The sequence below is a fragment of the Primulina eburnea genome, chromosome 6, assembly GCF_022965805.1.
Source record: "Primulina eburnea isolate SZY01 chromosome 6, ASM2296580v1, whole genome shotgun sequence".
NCBI classification, from domain to species: domain Eukaryota; kingdom Viridiplantae; phylum Streptophyta; class Magnoliopsida; order Lamiales; family Gesneriaceae; genus Primulina; species Primulina eburnea.
In genome coordinates, this window is record NC_133106.1 from 36,216,251 (window position 1) to 36,232,813 (window position 16,563).

At 37.2% G+C, this 16,563-nt stretch overlaps 3 protein-coding genes and 1 long non-coding RNA gene across 7 annotated transcripts; 1 reads left to right on the plus strand and 3 right to left on the minus strand.

The window, feature by feature from the left end:
* Positions 1-497: 497 nt before the first annotated feature.
* LOC140834840 (large ribosomal subunit protein bL34c) lies at positions 498-6,937 on the plus strand. Its single transcript, XM_073199991.1, has 2 exons — positions 498-787; positions 6,508-6,937. Exons 1-2 carry the CDS (start codon positions 568-570, stop codon positions 6,762-6,764), a joined length of 477 nt encoding a protein of 158 aa, XP_073056092.1. The 5' UTR covers positions 498-567; the 3' UTR covers positions 6,765-6,937.
* Positions 798-1,634, minus strand: LOC140834841 (uncharacterized). Its single transcript, XR_012118766.1, has 2 exons — positions 1,337-1,634; positions 798-1,303 (listed from the first exon to the last, which is right to left on the minus strand). It is a non-coding gene; the product is annotated as an uncharacterized lncRNA (long non-coding RNA).
* Positions 6,938-10,208: 3,271 nt separating the features above from the next.
* On the minus strand, positions 10,209-14,156 carry LOC140834842 (UBP1-associated protein 2C-like). Of its 4 annotated transcripts, XR_012118767.1 has the most exons (3): positions 12,845-14,156; positions 10,740-10,948; positions 10,212-10,558 (listed from the first exon to the last, which is right to left on the minus strand). XR_012118767.1 is itself a non-coding variant. In XM_073199995.1 (2 exons), exon 1 carries the CDS (start codon positions 14,064-14,066, stop codon positions 12,846-12,848), a length of 1,221 nt encoding a protein of 406 aa, XP_073056096.1. In that variant the 5' UTR covers positions 14,067-14,156; the 3' UTR covers positions 10,209-10,974; position 12,845. The 4 variants fall into 4 exon arrangements, 3 of the variants coding, with proteins under 3 accessions (XP_073056096.1, XP_073056094.1, XP_073056093.1); XM_073199995.1 differs by having other exon boundaries at positions 10,209-10,974; XM_073199993.1 differs by having other exon boundaries at positions 10,210-10,953.
* Positions 14,157-15,009: 853 nt separating this feature from the next.
* Positions 15,010-15,420, minus strand: LOC140835524 (uncharacterized). The gene has a single exon (XM_073201014.1). It carries the CDS (start codon positions 15,418-15,420, stop codon positions 15,010-15,012), a length of 411 nt encoding a protein of 136 aa, XP_073057115.1.
* Between the last annotated feature and the right edge of the window lie 1,143 nt (positions 15,421-16,563).

Consider the following 16,563-nt stretch of genomic DNA (forward strand, 5'->3'; position numbering starts at 1 on the left):
TGCAATCGGACCCGAATGTGTACCACTGTATGCTGACGAACTGTGACAATGTTGTGATGTCGAGTAGATACACCATTTTTGTGATCCCCGTGAGTACTTTCTCGACAACATATACCTGCAGGGGTGTTCGACTCAAACATTAGATAAACTCGAGCTAATCTTTTCAATTTCTTTTTAAAAAATATACCAATTAGAATATAATAAAATTGTTTATGTGAACCCTAGCTAGCACCAGTCAATTTCTGGGTCTTCCAGTGTGGCCCAATAAAGTCAATTTGTTTATGGACGCTTGAAAATAGAGTTTCGATAAAATTTTAAAGTCCAATTTCAATCGGAAGTTTTAGGCCCATTCAATTTTTAGAAGGACTTTCAACGATTTTGGGTTTGACCCAAAGCCCACTTCTTGAGCCCAATTCTTATATCCCAGAACTACCCCATACTTTATACAAATTACAAAACTCCCACAAACTCTTGAAATTTACAGAACGTTCCAATAACAAGATAAGGCATCAGTGCCCTCTGCCCAGAAGGCACTCGAAAGGATAACAAGCAAGCACGAAGATAAAAATGGCTTGCTGCTTATCAGTGGGAACAGCTACTTGTTACAGAGGCAGCAATGTTAATGGCCCCACGGCTTCACTTTCGCTTCTCACGGGCTCTAGAAAAAAATCCTCTTTTTCAATCAACGTGAAACCCAGGGCCGCAGCTTCTTCAGGGGGCATGCTCCTCCACTGCTCCTTCACCCCTTCTTCTGTTCTTTCTTCCTCTGCGCGCTCTTTCTTTTCGGGTAACTAGGATTTTCTTTTCCTTTTCCTTTTCTGGTTTGGATAGCTCAATAGGTCATGTAGTCTTTATTTACAAAGTTTTATAATGGAATGCAATGTGAGAGAAGGAATGATTCTGGCTTGATTGTTGGGTTTTGGTGATTTTGATTTGCGGGCTTGTGGATTTTCTGCTTAATGCGCATGTATGCATGGATTTTTGGTTTCCTTGCCGAATTTAAGATTTACTTTTGTTTTTGTTTCGAAGTTGTTTGGTGAAACAATAATGGTATTATTGGACTGTTAGAGTGCTTCTCAGTCTTTTTCGTAATTCTCGAGAGAGTTCTAATTAATTGGTTGTCAGTTGTTTGGTTGAGTACTGACTTAGTTTTTTGATGGTATTGTTCCTTGCCTGTGTGGAATATTGGAATTATGATTGAACTTAGGGATGTCACGTCTTATTAGCTTTAATTAATACTTAGTCAGCTAATTATTAGTTAGCATCACAGTTAGCGGTTCACTGCTTTTAGTTAGTTAGTTGACTAGCGGATGCATATATCTGTACAAACCTTGACTTTACACTACTTCACTTGAGCAATAATAGAGTAATCAGATTATCTCTCTCAACTCATGCTCAATGCATCCAATACGTCTTATGATAATGCAATATAGATTTAAAAGTAATAATATTGGAAGAAGTTTTTTAGAAATTTAATCTTGAATAATTATTACAATAGTATATTCTGAAACTTGAAATGAATACAATGGCAAAATGTTGCTCCTGATCAAGATATAGAACTCTGTTAAACTGAATGAATGTCGATCCATATTATTCAAACATGAAGATACACAGCAAATATCTTTTTGTTTTTGAGAATGTTAAATAGATCACTTGATAGATCACTTGATAGATTAGTGAATAAGTAACTAAGACTAGCAGTTACTCGAATACTTAATAACCATCACATGTATATATATACGAATCCTCCTTGTAAAGAGACAGTTAGTTCATTTCAATAATTCAATTCTGTATTCTCCTGGAGCTTAATGCTCTTCAATGGCTGTCTCAAATGCAAATTCTAACATGGTATCAGAGCTATTCTTCCGCATCTGATCCAATACAGATCTTCAAAATTCATGGCGAATCATGCCACCACGTTTGGATTCAGTGATCCACTGTACCTCCATCCTTCGGATGCTCCGGGGATCTCTCTGGTTCAGGATCCGCTCATTGGCGCAGATAATTACAATGTCTGGAGCAGAGCAATGTTGATTTCTCTACAAGCGAAGAACAAATTAGGTTTTATCAATGGATCGTGTGTTCGTCCAGCAATTGCGCACCCGACCTTGCATCAATGGGAGCGGTGCAATGCGATTGTTCTTTCCTGGATCATGAATTCTGTTTCGAAGGAAATCTTCGGTGGTATCATCTACTGCACTGACGCCTCAAAAGTCTGGGGAGATCTGAAAGAACGTTTTGACAAGATCTGTGGATCTCGAATATTCTCCATTCATCGAGACATTGCTCATCTTTCTCAAGGTTCATCGTCTATTTCTGTATATTTTTCAACACTCAAGCGACTATGGGATGAATTCACTTCCTTAGTAACCCTTCCTTCTTGTGAGTGTGAAAGTGCTAAGGCATATATCGATCACGATCAACAAATGCGTCTCCTTCAATTTCTGATGGGATTAAATGATAGTTATGGCCACATTAGAAGTCAAATCCTCATGATGAATCCATTGCCATCTGTCAATCAAGCTTACTCGATTATTAACCATGAGGAATCGACTCGCCATGTGCTATCTTCACAGCCTGTTGTTGACATCCCAACAGCTGCTTTCTACTCTTCATCTACTAGGAAACATGAGTCGATGAAGTGTGAAAATTGTAATATTCCAGGTCACAACAAGGAGAATTGCTTTCGGCTGATTGGATATCCTCCGGGCCACAAACTACATAACAAATTCCCTCAAACAAGAGGATTCAAAAGCCATCACCCGTCCTCTAAAGTTGCTGCTCACTCTGCCTTTGAAAAGCAGACTTCACAATCTTCATCTACACATGAGGGATTACGAGCAGATAATGCACTGCCTCGCCATTTTACTGATGTTCAATATCAGCAAATATTGAAGCTCTTGGATCAAAACTCATTAAATACATCACGAGGGGACAACGAAGTCTCAGCCAACCTTGCAGGTAATTTTACAAGTTTGATGACTATCAATGATGCTAATGAATGGATTCTAGACAGTGGAGCCAATGCTCACATTGCAGGTTCTTCTAGTGGCATGAAAAACTCGCAACCATGTGACTCCGCTGCTGGATCTATTAGGCTGCCAAATGGTAACACTACTCAAGTTTTATCCATTGGTTCCTTTCATATTGCCCATTCTTGCACACTACACCGTGTCTTACATGTCCCTGACTTCAACTTCAATCTTTTATCCATTTCCCAATTCACCAAAGACCATAGATGTTCCATTAGTTTCTATCCACACTTTTGCCTTTTTCAGGACCTTTTGACTGGGAAGATCATGGGGATTGGTAGACAAAAGCATGGACTCTATTACCTCCATCGATTTTTTCCTGCCGAAGAGAAACCTTCATCTACTCAAGCCAATAACAGACACACATCTACTCCTACAGTTTTTTCTTCAAATGCTTGTAACCTTTCCCATTGTAATGACATTGATATTGATATATGGCATAAAAGATTTGGTCACTTATCAGTGTCTCGTTTACAATTTTTGCCCTTTATTAAGCAAAAATCTCTCACACATCATTGCACGGTTTGTCCTCTATCTAAGCAAACCAGACACGTATTTCCCACAAAAGCTAGCTCGTTGTCTCCCCATGTTTTTTATCTTTTACACATTGATATATGGGGTCCCTATAAACATCAAACCTATAATGGATTCAAGTATTTCCTTACGGTGGTTGATGATTTTTCGAGAAGCACTTGGGTTTTCCTTATGCACTTCAAATCGGACACTCTACAAATTCTTAAACAGTTTTTTGCCTTTGCTTCAAATCACTTTGAAAAACCCATAAAATACATTCGAACCGACAATGCTTATGAATTTTTCAGTACTGAATGTCGAACATACTTATCTTCAATGGGCATCATTCATCAAAGCTCATGCCCTTACACTCCACAACAAAATGGCTTGGTTGAGCGCAAGCACCGACATATACTCAATATTGCTCGAGCCATTAAATTCCAGGGGTTGATTCCTGATTCGTACTGGGGAGAATGTGTTCTTCATGCAGCCTATTTAATCAATCGAACACCAACTCCCCTGCTTGCCAACAAAACACCTTTTGAATATCTCTTCAACAAGCCACCGAACTACTCGCATTTCAAGGTTTTTGGTTGCTTATGCTATGCATCCAATCTCAAGCCTGATCACAAATTTGATGTTCGAGCTAAACCATATGTGTTTATGGGTTATCCTGCAAACCAGAAAGGTTTTAAACTCCTTGATCTATCCACTCAGGAATTCATTGTATCTCGGGATGTTGTTTTTCATGAGAATATCTTTCCTTTCTCCTCACACCATCGTGACTGCCCCCCTTTTCCATCATCTTCGCAGTTAGATTATGATGATAATTCCTCTTCCCTCGATTCTACTCCACAGCGTTCTATACCTGCACATATTCCCACGATGGATGTGCTTCCAACTGCTATTTCTACCTCTACCACAAGACCTCCCAGATCACATCGTCCTCCCCAATGGACCAAAGATTATGTATGCTCTCACACTTGCTCTACCCCATACAACCTTCTTGATCATATATCTTACAACAATGTATCACCCTCATATAGATCTTTCTTAGCTTGTATTTCTCAAACAACCGCACCCACCAGTTACTCTACAGCAGCAGCTGATCCACAATGGTGTGCAGCCATGGAAGCTGAGATTTCTGCCCTAGAAGCTAACCGCACTTGGGTAATTGTTCCTCTGCCCCCGGGTAAGAAAACTATCGGTTGCAAATGGATATACAAAATCAAACACAAAGCTGATGGCAGCATCGATAGATTCAAAGCCCGTCTTGTTGCCAAAGGTTACACCCAACAATATGGCATTGACTATATTGACACATTCTCACCGGTTGCCAAGATAGTCACGGTTCGATGTGTCTTAGCTATGGCAGCAGCAAAAAATTGGTCATTGCATCAAATGGATGTAACCAACGCATTTCTCCAAGGTGATTTATATGAGGAAATCTACATGTCTATTCCGCAAGGATTTGAAAGACAACGTCCAAATCATGCTTGCAAACTCCTCAAGTCCTTATACGGCTTGAAGCAAGCTTCTCGCCAATGGAATTTAAAATTTTGTGACATTATGCAGCATGCTGGTTACTCACAATCACTTCATGATCATTCTCTGTTTTACAAGAGACAAGGAAATTCGGTCACTTTACTTCTTCTTTATGTCGATGACATTGTCATCACGGGTAATGATTCTACTGGAATTGCTACTCTGAAAGAATGTTTACATAAGAATCTTGCCATTAAGGATCTTGGATGTTTGAAATATTTCTTGGGGATTGAAGTTGCTAGATCTAAGGCTGGTATCTGCTTAAACCAACGTAAATATGCGCTGGAATTGCTATCGGATTCAGGAATGACCGGTTGCAAGCCATACAACACTCCAATGGAACAACACCTAAAACTCACCACCCTTGAATATGATCAGCTCATCAAGACCACTGATTCTGATCCTCCATTGGCTGATCCAGCTTCTTATCAACGTTTAGTTGGACGACTGATTTATCTCACGATCACTCGCCCAGATATATGCTTTGCGGTTCAATCCCTTAGTCAGTTCATGCAATATCCAAAGCACTCACACATGACTGCAGCGCTTAGAGTTCTTGGATATATCAAGAGCAGCCCATCCTTGGGCATTTTCTTGTCTGCCACTAGTGACTTACAGCTTTCTGCTTATTGCGACTCTGATTGGGGTTCATGTCCCATGAGTCGGAAATCTTTGACTGGATATGTGATCAAACTTGGTTCTTCGGTGATTTCTTGGAAAACAAAAAAGCAAAACACAGTTTCTCGTTCATCCGCCGAAGCTGAATATCGCTCCATGGCTACAACTGCTTGTGAAATCACTTGGCTTAGAAGTCTTCTAGCAGACATGGGTCTCAGTATTACTCTGCCCACTCCTCTCTTTTGTGATAATCAGGCAGCCATCCACATTGCCGCCAATCCGCTATATCATGAACGCACGAAACACATTGAAATAGATTGCCACTTCATCCGTGAAAAGATTCGTTCTCATATAATTGCCACTTCTCATCTCCACACTCGACAGCAGCCGGCAGATATCTTCACCAAAGCCTTAAGTTCAGAGCAGCATCACCATCTCTTGTCCAAGCTTGACATGTTGAACATATTACAAGCTTGAGGGGGTGTGTTAAATAGATCACTTGATAGATCACTTGATAGATTAGTGAATAAGTAACTAAGACTAGCAGTTACTCGAATACTTAATAACCATCACATGTATATATATACGAATCCTCCTTGTAAAGAGACAGTTAGTTCATTTCAATAATTCAATTCTGTATTCTCCTGGAGCTTAATGCTCTTCAATGGCTGTCTCAAATGCAAATTCTAACAGAGAATGAATACATGGCAAATATCTTGAATGCAAGAAAACAATAAGAACTCAAGCAGAACATTTTGAATGTTGGGAAGTGAAATGCATTGGTTATACTGAATTTCAGGATTATCATTGGGTTTGGACCTGAATTCCAGCATTGGCATGAGGGCTAATAAGAGGCGTGGCTTGGTGGTCAGAGCAAAAAAATTCCTTCTTTGTCAAACCAAGAGGAACAGGTCCAGGAAATCACTGGCTCGGACTCATGGTTTCCGCAAACGTATGAGCACTACTGATGGAAGAGCAGTTATCAAGCGGCGGCGTGCCAAGGGACGATGGGTCCTGTGCACAAAAACAAATCCCAACAGTGGAAAACGTGCTTGATCATTCTGATGTTTCATTTTGGGGATCAGTTCTGGTAGGTAACGCTTCAAGTTGCTGATGTATTTGCATCCATTCCTTTTGATTTGATCATCTTTTTGTGGAAATAATCTGTTTTCTTGACTGAATTCCAGCATGTCTAATTATTTCAATATATCATGTTAATTCTGTTTTTACTTGGGTTTTTTCTGCAAATTTCTGTGAGCCAACTGTAGGAACTTGTGCTGTCGTGGCATTCTACGCATGATAAGATATTTAGATGAAATATATCAACCTTCTAATAAACAGATTGGTTCCAGAATTATCAAGATTATGTTTTCTTCTTCGACTGTGATATTTTACCTAGTTTTTTAAAGCATGGGTCGAGTCTAACAGCCAAGAACGAGACCTTTTCTTATTAGAGCATCCACATTATGAACCAAATAATAATCAGAATGAAGATAGAGACTTTTGTTTATAAAATTTCCCGCCACAGTACTTAATGTTGACAATTCCACGCACACCCGACAATTGATCAATCACATTAGAAAATTACAGGGAAGCATGATGTTTTGAGGTTCTTTAGGGATCTGATAGAGGAAAACGAATTTGCAACTGTTCGGTAGCTTTGAACAGTTGGATAAGAAGCTTGAATTGTGATGGCACAGTGACCCTGTGCCACGTACACCCTTTTCATTATTATGTATTCATTCTTGGCCGGGCTGTTACCACAGAATTTCCAACCAAACACCACTACGTACCATCGCTTGATTTTCCCGCAACCAATAACCAACAGTAGTGACACCATCATCCAGCTCAGTTCCATTGAGTGGAGCTGGAAGTTGGATACATTGGTATCATGTACCTGCTAGCAGTACTGACTCCCTATTGGCTGGATCATCCTCGTATCTTGCAATCTCGGCAACAAGAGAGGATTCATTTTTCGTGTTATAGGTTCCATCTACTTCCTTGTACAGGTAGGTCGTTTTAGTTACGAAGTCGTGACTTCCGACCATGAATTCGATAACACAATCTTTGAGAGCATCACAACTGCAGCCATGATCTTCACTTGTGCCAGTCAACAATTCTTATTTGGACGGTGATACCAGTTTCTTAATAGTAATCTGGTTGATTCTTTTCCTGCCGAGAATTCCAGCAGCATGTTGTGTCTTTTGTTGATGTGAAAACACCTGTATCGTTTGCTTAAATGTTCAAAATACTAAATCCTTAAATATTAATTGATTAGACACACAAAGTAACGCATTATACCGTCTAAGGTCTTGGTCTTTGATGACTCTGCCTTTTGAATCAGGGCTGGCGAATCAAGCCAAATGTCATTAAGGCATAGTTTGGTGCACATGATAGGATAAACATGTGATATATAATATAAAGATAAGTTAAGGATAAGTAAGATGTAATATATTATATTTAATGTTTGGTATGATTTTAATAAGAGTGATTAAATTTATATATTAGATTGTACTGACAAAATTAATCTTATCATAATAAATTTTATAATTTCAAAGTTGTTGCTTGAGTTCATATTTTTTATCTGTCCATGCGTTGATAGTGCTTGAATGATTTATTTATTTTTACCTAATTATATATAATATATATAATATGATAATTGAGCCTTTGATTTTGTGAGTCAAGTCAAATATCAATTTTAAGATTAATCGAGTGATACTAATAATTTTATTGAGATTTATAAATTTTTTTTATATAATTATCTCGAATTCATTTATATAATTGTCATATTATATAATATATAAAATAAATAAAAATATTTATTTGATTTTAATTTCTACCTACTAGATTTATAAAAATCATTTATAAATTGAGGGTAATTAAGTCATTTGTAGTGTATTTTATCATCAAATTAAAATTATCACACATAATAGAAGACATTTTATCATTCTAAAAAATTATTTATCAAGGGTCGTGATATTGTCATGGGCTTTTTAAAAACGTACCAAACATGGGATAAGGAGGATTATTTATCAATTCCTCTCTTATCCTATGTACCAAACTATGCCTTATAGTTTAGGATCAAATTCGAGCTGGGATAAGTGTGTTGGAACTCGAGTTCAATACTTAAAAATTCGTAAATAAGGATTAATTGTTATGCTTTCATCCCCACGAAATACTAAACACTTCTTTTAGAAATAGGGAAAAATGTAGTGATATAAATTCAGTAAAATAACTTGAATGTTAGGTTATGTATCCAATTTTCGTTTAAAGATTAATACTTAAATTTGTCCTTGATACATCTTCGTTGCACGTCCAAACGAGCTTGATTGCACGACCAGACTCCTTTTTGAGCCTCAAGAGATTTCAAGTTGCCCTTAAAACGCTATCATTGCATTACTTTTTCTTTATACAATCACTTGCAGAAATACATTTTTAAGTTCATTTGATAATGTAGAGTAGATTTATTTTAAATTCGGGAGTGGATCTTAAATCAGCTATCAATTTGATACGATATGGTGATATAAAAATTTAAAGATATATCATATTCATATAATATGAAATAATGATTCAATTATTTTTAAAGTAAAAAAAAGTATAATCCTAAAATAACATTTTTACAGATAAATGTGGAAGTGATATAAAATTCATATTTTACAATACAAAAACTCATGTGAGAATCTCACGAGTCAATTTTTACGAATATTTTATTTAGGTCACTAATGAAAAATTATTATTTTTTATGATAAAATTATTATTTTATATTATAAATATTGATAAGATTAATCTGTTTCACAAAAACAAAATATTTTGCAATACAATTAAGTATCTTGATTAATTTTACTACACAATACGCTCAAAAAAAAAAAAAAAATAACTTGTCTCACATCAACAAGAATCCTGAAAAATATGTTTTACCTTGAAAATATCCCAACATAAATATTTCATGTACATTTTAATTTATGCCCATGTAAACACAACCCATGCGGGTTGTTATGAAATCAGAGATCTAAAAATAACGGTCGAGACAGTCACCTGATCTCACCTTTGTCTAAAACATTATTTATAAGCAGTCTGAGGATATTTGACGGTCCACGAGCAAATAGCCAACCAACGAAGACGATCGATTATTTAAAATCTTAGTCAATTATCAAAATCAAATAATTTTAAAAATCAAAATCAATCAAGTTAAAAAAATTCAAAAATTCATATATATATATATAACAAAAACACATTTCATTTTCTTTTCTATTTACTTTTGGTTCCAACCACCTACCTCAAATCACCTCCGTCAACCGCCATCTCATTTTTATTTGTACTTTGTCTCGATTATATTATACTTTTTATAAATACACATAATTTAATTACATTATAATACAAGAAAAAAATCATCTGTAATTACTGAATTGTTATATATAATTATATATAAAAAAATTATTAAAAAACTCACCCGCTATCCCCATTTTTTTTGTAATTACTATAAAAAAAAATTATTAAAAAAACTCAACCGCTTAGACACCACCCCGCCTAGCCACCGCCATTCGGTGCCTAAGCGGCCAAGCCGGGAGGAAATCACTGACAGTGACCGCCTGGCCCCCGCCATTGCCATTTACAACATTGCATGAAATGCACTCGGCCAAATGAAGTAAACGAATCTTAAAGTTTAGGGTTACAGTAGAAGAAAATTGTAGGTTGAATGCTGCAAAAATGTGCTAGGCCACCATACAAATCTCAAATATCGGGGGTTCGCCGTCCAATAGTTAATAATCTGATACTTCGGATTTTATACAGGAGCTTTGCCACCGGACTATCCCACAGTGTGTTGACAGTTGTGAATGAACACAACCCACCTGTTGTAAAAACATTCAGGCGTGCATCACTCACACAATACAATACAATACAAGGCTCAGGAATCAGCATTAATTACTCCATTCAATCCCAGTCTCCTTCGATATGAGTCATGAATCACCTCGACCAACGGTGCAGAAAGGTGAAATGCATGCAAAGTCTAGTGAAGGCCAACAATCTTACCTCAGAACCAAGGGCAGACATTGCTGCAATGATACCAAATCAGGCCAGGACTTCTTTTCAGCTAAAGCTTAAAAGTCAAGTGAAGATCAGCTATCTAACTTCAAAACCAATGCAGCTATTGTTGCAATTCTGCCCAATCAGGATGGGGCCTCTTTTCAGCTAGATCTTTTAGGGATCTCATAGAGAAAAACCCAACCTTGCAGCCTCCCCTATACTTATAAATCAAGTATGTTGTCTTTGAGAAATGACAAATTGGACATGAACTCACAGTGTCAAGGAATGCACAAAAAAAAACATGTAAGGAATCAACATCCAACACCTCAATTATTTTTCAAGTTCAGCAAGATTCCAGACCAAATATAAGTAATCCGTAGAGACAAGGTATGCATACACTAACATTTATCTCATTTTAGAATCTTGCTGAACATTAACAAATACATACGAATACAGTAGTGTGAAACCGAGACATTTTGTTCACACATAAGTGATCTCAGCAAAAAATCATATACAATTGTAGTAGTAGATACCCCAAAAAAATATTGACGTTTAGGCCAAATACCTCGTAAAACTTCGGAACTTGTGACTACCCAATCTATTTGAAAGGAAGAGCAACTATAGTCTTCTAAAACTATATGTTGTACATGTAGATCAACATTCTTTTTAGGCCAAACCACTTTATATCTTAGAACAAACAGCTCAAAAGTATCCACATATTGTTTTGTATCAACTACAGAGTAGACAAGTGTCAGAAACTCTCTCCCTCCACATACATCAAGCACTTAGCACCCATTTTCAACACACAAAAACGGAAAATTAATTTGAGGTTTCCTACGGTCCTGGAATTTCTAGAAGTGCCCCTCAAACCAAGATAAGAAGAGTAAAGCATGTTTTACAAGGAGAGCTGCAACCTGTCACCATATGATCAAGAAAGTGGAAATCATTTAGACCAAAGAATTTATCCAGTCACTCGAAGATTACAGAGCAACCTATGCTGAAAAAGGCCATCACCCCATGTCTACGTCAAAATTTGTGATTGCCAACTTTCACCAATCGCAAGACGCATAAGCTAATTCAGATATTCCAGCACCATCTCAAAGGCCATAATTACGTAGATAACATAAAGACACCACATATACTAAGAAGTAAAATTACAATTATGGAAAGCTAGATAAAAATAAATAAAAGCTAAATAAAGGGAATGTAACATCTAAAATAACAAGGCAAAACCAAACATATTAAGAAACTTCAGTCATTTATCAAATTACAAAGCATCGTTCCAAGTAAAAACTTTGAGCTCATCCTAGCGAAATATAAATGTAATCCACAACTTTATTGGAGCACATAGAGATTAAGGCAGCCAAAGATCTACAGCAGTCCATTAATCAGCCAAAGATTTCATAGTCTTGTAATCACGTAATCACCACAACCATTTAAAGCATTTGCGTCCAAGAAGCTGTCAAAATACCTGAACACACACCCATATGCTACTTAATCCATTATCCAAATCAAAACATAAAAACATGCAATATATGAATGCACTGTTCCATTGACTCATAAATATTATGAAAAATCAACATTCGAGCATAAAGATGCAATTTACTAAAAAAATCTTTACTTGTTGCTTCTTGATAACCTCTTATGAGTAAGTGAATAAAAAGAAAACTTCATATACTGTGATGTACGGTTATAATTAGCTGAATCGAAGGAAGCAGGGGAAACAGAATTCTGGGTTGTTAAGCTCATAAGGAGAAAATCCTTTCCTGAATCTACAAAACCTTCACATGTTTAACCTATACTGCTATACATCACTTTGCCATGCCACACAAACTCCAAAGCACATCTTCCTAATAATTGAATGGCGTTGAGACTTGAGTCTTAGTTTTGTACAAGGTGGCAAGATAAATGGTTCAATTAACTAAACAGGACATATAGTCAAGTATAAACATAATAAAGAATGTCGCAAGCCAGAAATTACCATCATTACCAAGCATCATAGCAGCAAATATGCAAAATAAATTTCAAGAGTGCCTATTGTTCACGTGACATGCAAAATTATGCAAATGATTACATTACGTAGCTCGATAAAATTTTCAACAAGGAATTACCTCAATAATATGGTGGTGCACCATGATATGAGGGAAACCTAGGCCCAGTTCCAGGCTGGTTCTGATTAGATGGATATGCTGGTTGAAACCCATAATTCCCACTGTCTGGATAGCTTCCAGAGCTCTGCATCCCAAGAGTACTAGGAGGCATTCTGTATCCTCCATTATTGCTCAATCCTCCGCCAAGCTCCCCTGGAGCAGCCGCATTAACACCACCGCTGTACTGTGATGATCCACCTCCATACCCGCCACCATACCCTTGCCCAACCATAGCAGTATTAAACCCTGTATTTTGATGCATCACACTCGTCTGCTGTGGCTGCTGAGGTATGCTTGGGCCCTGACCATAACCCACGTAACCTCCTGCTCCATAGTTCGAAGCAGGCATCCCTTCACCAGGAAAGCCCATGGGACCTGCATTTGGCATCCCAGTGACCATTCCTCCCATGTTAGGCCTCTGCTTCCTATTATCAGTGGCCAATTTACAAATCAATTGATGACCGTCAAAGGTTTTCATAGGATCAACCAACGAAGCCCTCGCTCCCTCCTCGGTCTTATAGACAAAAAAGGCGAAACCCTTTGGCTTACCATTCTGCTTGTCAAACCCTAATGGCCCTTCTTCAATCTCACCATACATCGAAAAGTGAGATAACAATCTCTCAGAAGTAATCTCAAACGGAATATTACCAACATAAATCTTCCTCATTGACACATCAACCGAGTGAGAGTTACCTGAACTGCCCGTAGACGCAAGCTGAGTCACCGTGATGCGGCCATCAATCTTCTTGTTCGGCTCCTTCAGGGCTAATATAGCAGCATCGATGTGCTTAAATGTCACAAACCCATAACCCTTGGACTTTCCAGTGTTCTTATCAGTGATAACAATACTATTACCCTCATCAATTTCTCCGTAGGCAGAGAAAACCTCGCGAAGCTTGTCGGTGGCGGTCTCCCAACCGAGTCCGCGAACAAAGAGCTTACGCTGTACGGGGTCCGCATCAGCCACTGCACGCACGGCCTCCAAGACGTCAGGGTGACGGACTATTGCGGCGCGAAGGATTGGGAGGATCTGCTCCTTCGTTAAGGGTTCGATGATTTTCTCAGCGTCCTCCGGGGACATGCTGGGCGACAGTTGCGCAGAAAAAGTGTCGCCGTTAACCTCGGTGGGCACGAAATACGCTCCGCCATTCTCGTCAGCCTTACGTTTCTTGGTGAGATCCATGGGTTCGAATTGATTCCTCCTCGCAACAACAAAAAAAAAAACCTCCCAATTTTAATTACTGAAAAACCCTAGGGCGACCCCTTATTTATACAGATAAGATATTCATATTCACCCGGCCGACTTTCCTGATTTGGTGGTTTATATCTGCCCCAATTTGTTGGGCCTCTGTTATCTCTTGTATTGGGCTTAATCAATATTTGATTATTATTTTAATTTTAAAAGACAATTCATTCTCATGTGAGACGTCTCAATAATCTTAATTATTCACAATAAAAAGTAATACTCTTAGCATAAAAAATAATATTTTTTTTATCGATGATCCAAATAAAATATCCGTCTCACAAATACGACTCATAAGACCGTCTCATACGAGTTTTTGTCTTTATTTTATTTAAAATCGAAGCTCATTATGTGTTTGAATTTTCGGATTTGAGACCCAATTTTTTTTGTAAAAAAAATCTTCTAATATTTCATATTACATGCATAACCCTACAAACAACATTTTGGAGAGCTAGACAATTTGACACTCCAAGAGATGTTTAAAGGTACTACCGGCTGGGTTTACGAGAAATACAGACGTATGCATTCAAAGCACAACTGTTTGTGAAATTCTAAAAATAAAGGAAGGGTTGATAAAAATAAAAAAAGTCTTGGTTGGGATTGTATCTCCATTTATGTTACGCGTAATTCCTAGCTAGCTAGCTAATTTGACAGATGCAATTGTAGGGACGTTATGTATTTCTATCATCCATAAGCAAATGAAAGCAAAAAATTTATGTAAAATCAAAACTTTTTCCATCACATGAGTAGAAAGAAATCTTTTTTATTCTCATCAGACATTAAAAAAAAAAACAGCATTTCACAATAGGAACACGTAGAAAATTAAATCTTCACTTGTTCGATGGTTAAATCGGAGACATGGATAGATATATTCGCTTCATCATCACTTCTCGGCAGCAAACGCCTCGGTCGGGAAAGTCTTGGTGATACCAGCAAGACTCTTGAAGTGAATCTTCCCGGTTGAAGGATCAGCGATGGTGATCTCACTGACTGGTGGCCACAGCATCAGCTCCTTAGCCTTCACTCCTTTGAGCTTCTTGATTGTCTTATTCGACACGTATCCTGTGATGTTTGCGTCGTAGCTCACGAGTTTTCTGATCATCTTGAAATTGTGCTCAACTTTCTTCTTCTGCTGGATCCACATGTACCCCGTGGCCCTCACAAACCCTACTTCAAGAACATCGGCCAAGGGAAGAAGCCCGGACGGGAGCTCGAATTCGTCGAGTAGGGATGCAGCCATTTTGAGCCCTTCTTCATGGCCTATTTTGATGATGGCTCCTTCCTTTTCTGCCATGGTTCAATGGGCTTTGATTTTTTCGGTTTGTTCAGTGGAGGAGAGTTTGATGATATTTTGATGGATTCGTTTAATCTCGATCGGGATGTGATTTAGATTTATAGTGAGGATTTGCTTGAAAGAAACAAATGAAATGAGGTGAGGGATTCGAAGTGACGAACTTCGTGTTGATCACCTGTGAAAATGTATAGTCATAATTGATTAATAAATTCTTGTCATAAGTTTCATCACAGAAATCAAGCAGATTGAAACTGCCAAATGCATATGGAATAGGCAGATGGCTTCTTTTTTTGAAAAAAACAAAAAAACCAAAGAAATATTAATGTTAATTTCTATGTCCTATTTTTCATAGTTTTGTTTTGATACACTAATTTTTTATTTTTTTATTTTGGTTCAATAGCTAATGTGATATCTGAAAAATTAGTAATTTTCGATGTCACGTCATTATTTTTCGATATTATGTCAGTACTTTCTCATTTGACGTCAATAATTTTACTAAAATAGACGAAATTTAAAAATTATTTTATCGAAAAAAACTTTGAAAACTTAGTGGGCCGAAACCAAAAATTAAACAAGCTCATTGGAAAATAAATAAATTAAACTTCACACTCAAGAATATTAAGTTTTTTCTTCTTTTTTTTTTTTAAATACAAAAATATGTATAGTCTTCTTTCAGGTATATAATTTGTGGCTAAATACTTGGGCATGGGCCCATCTAATTGGGCTCTCGCAGATTGATGGGCTTCTTGAAGCGATTTCTAAGTTGTCAAAAACTAAAACCCAACTGGTCTACTTAGCCGTAATTGTCCGGAATGGATCTAAATAACCAATTAATTAGAATAGATTTGACTTAAAAATTTAAAACGGGAATCTATCAAGTGGTTTTATACGAAGAACATAACCTTTGGCACTGTTTTGTACACAGGATAAGAGTGTGATTGATAAATAATCCGTCTTATCTCATGTTTAGTACATTTTTAAAAAGCCCATTATAATATCATGGGCCCTTGATAAATACATTTTTAGAAGGATAAAACATCCTTAGTAAGAGGTGTGATAGTTTTAATTTAATGATAAAATACACTACAAATTACTTAATTACCCTCAATTTATAAATGATTTTTTTATAAATCTATGCTAGTA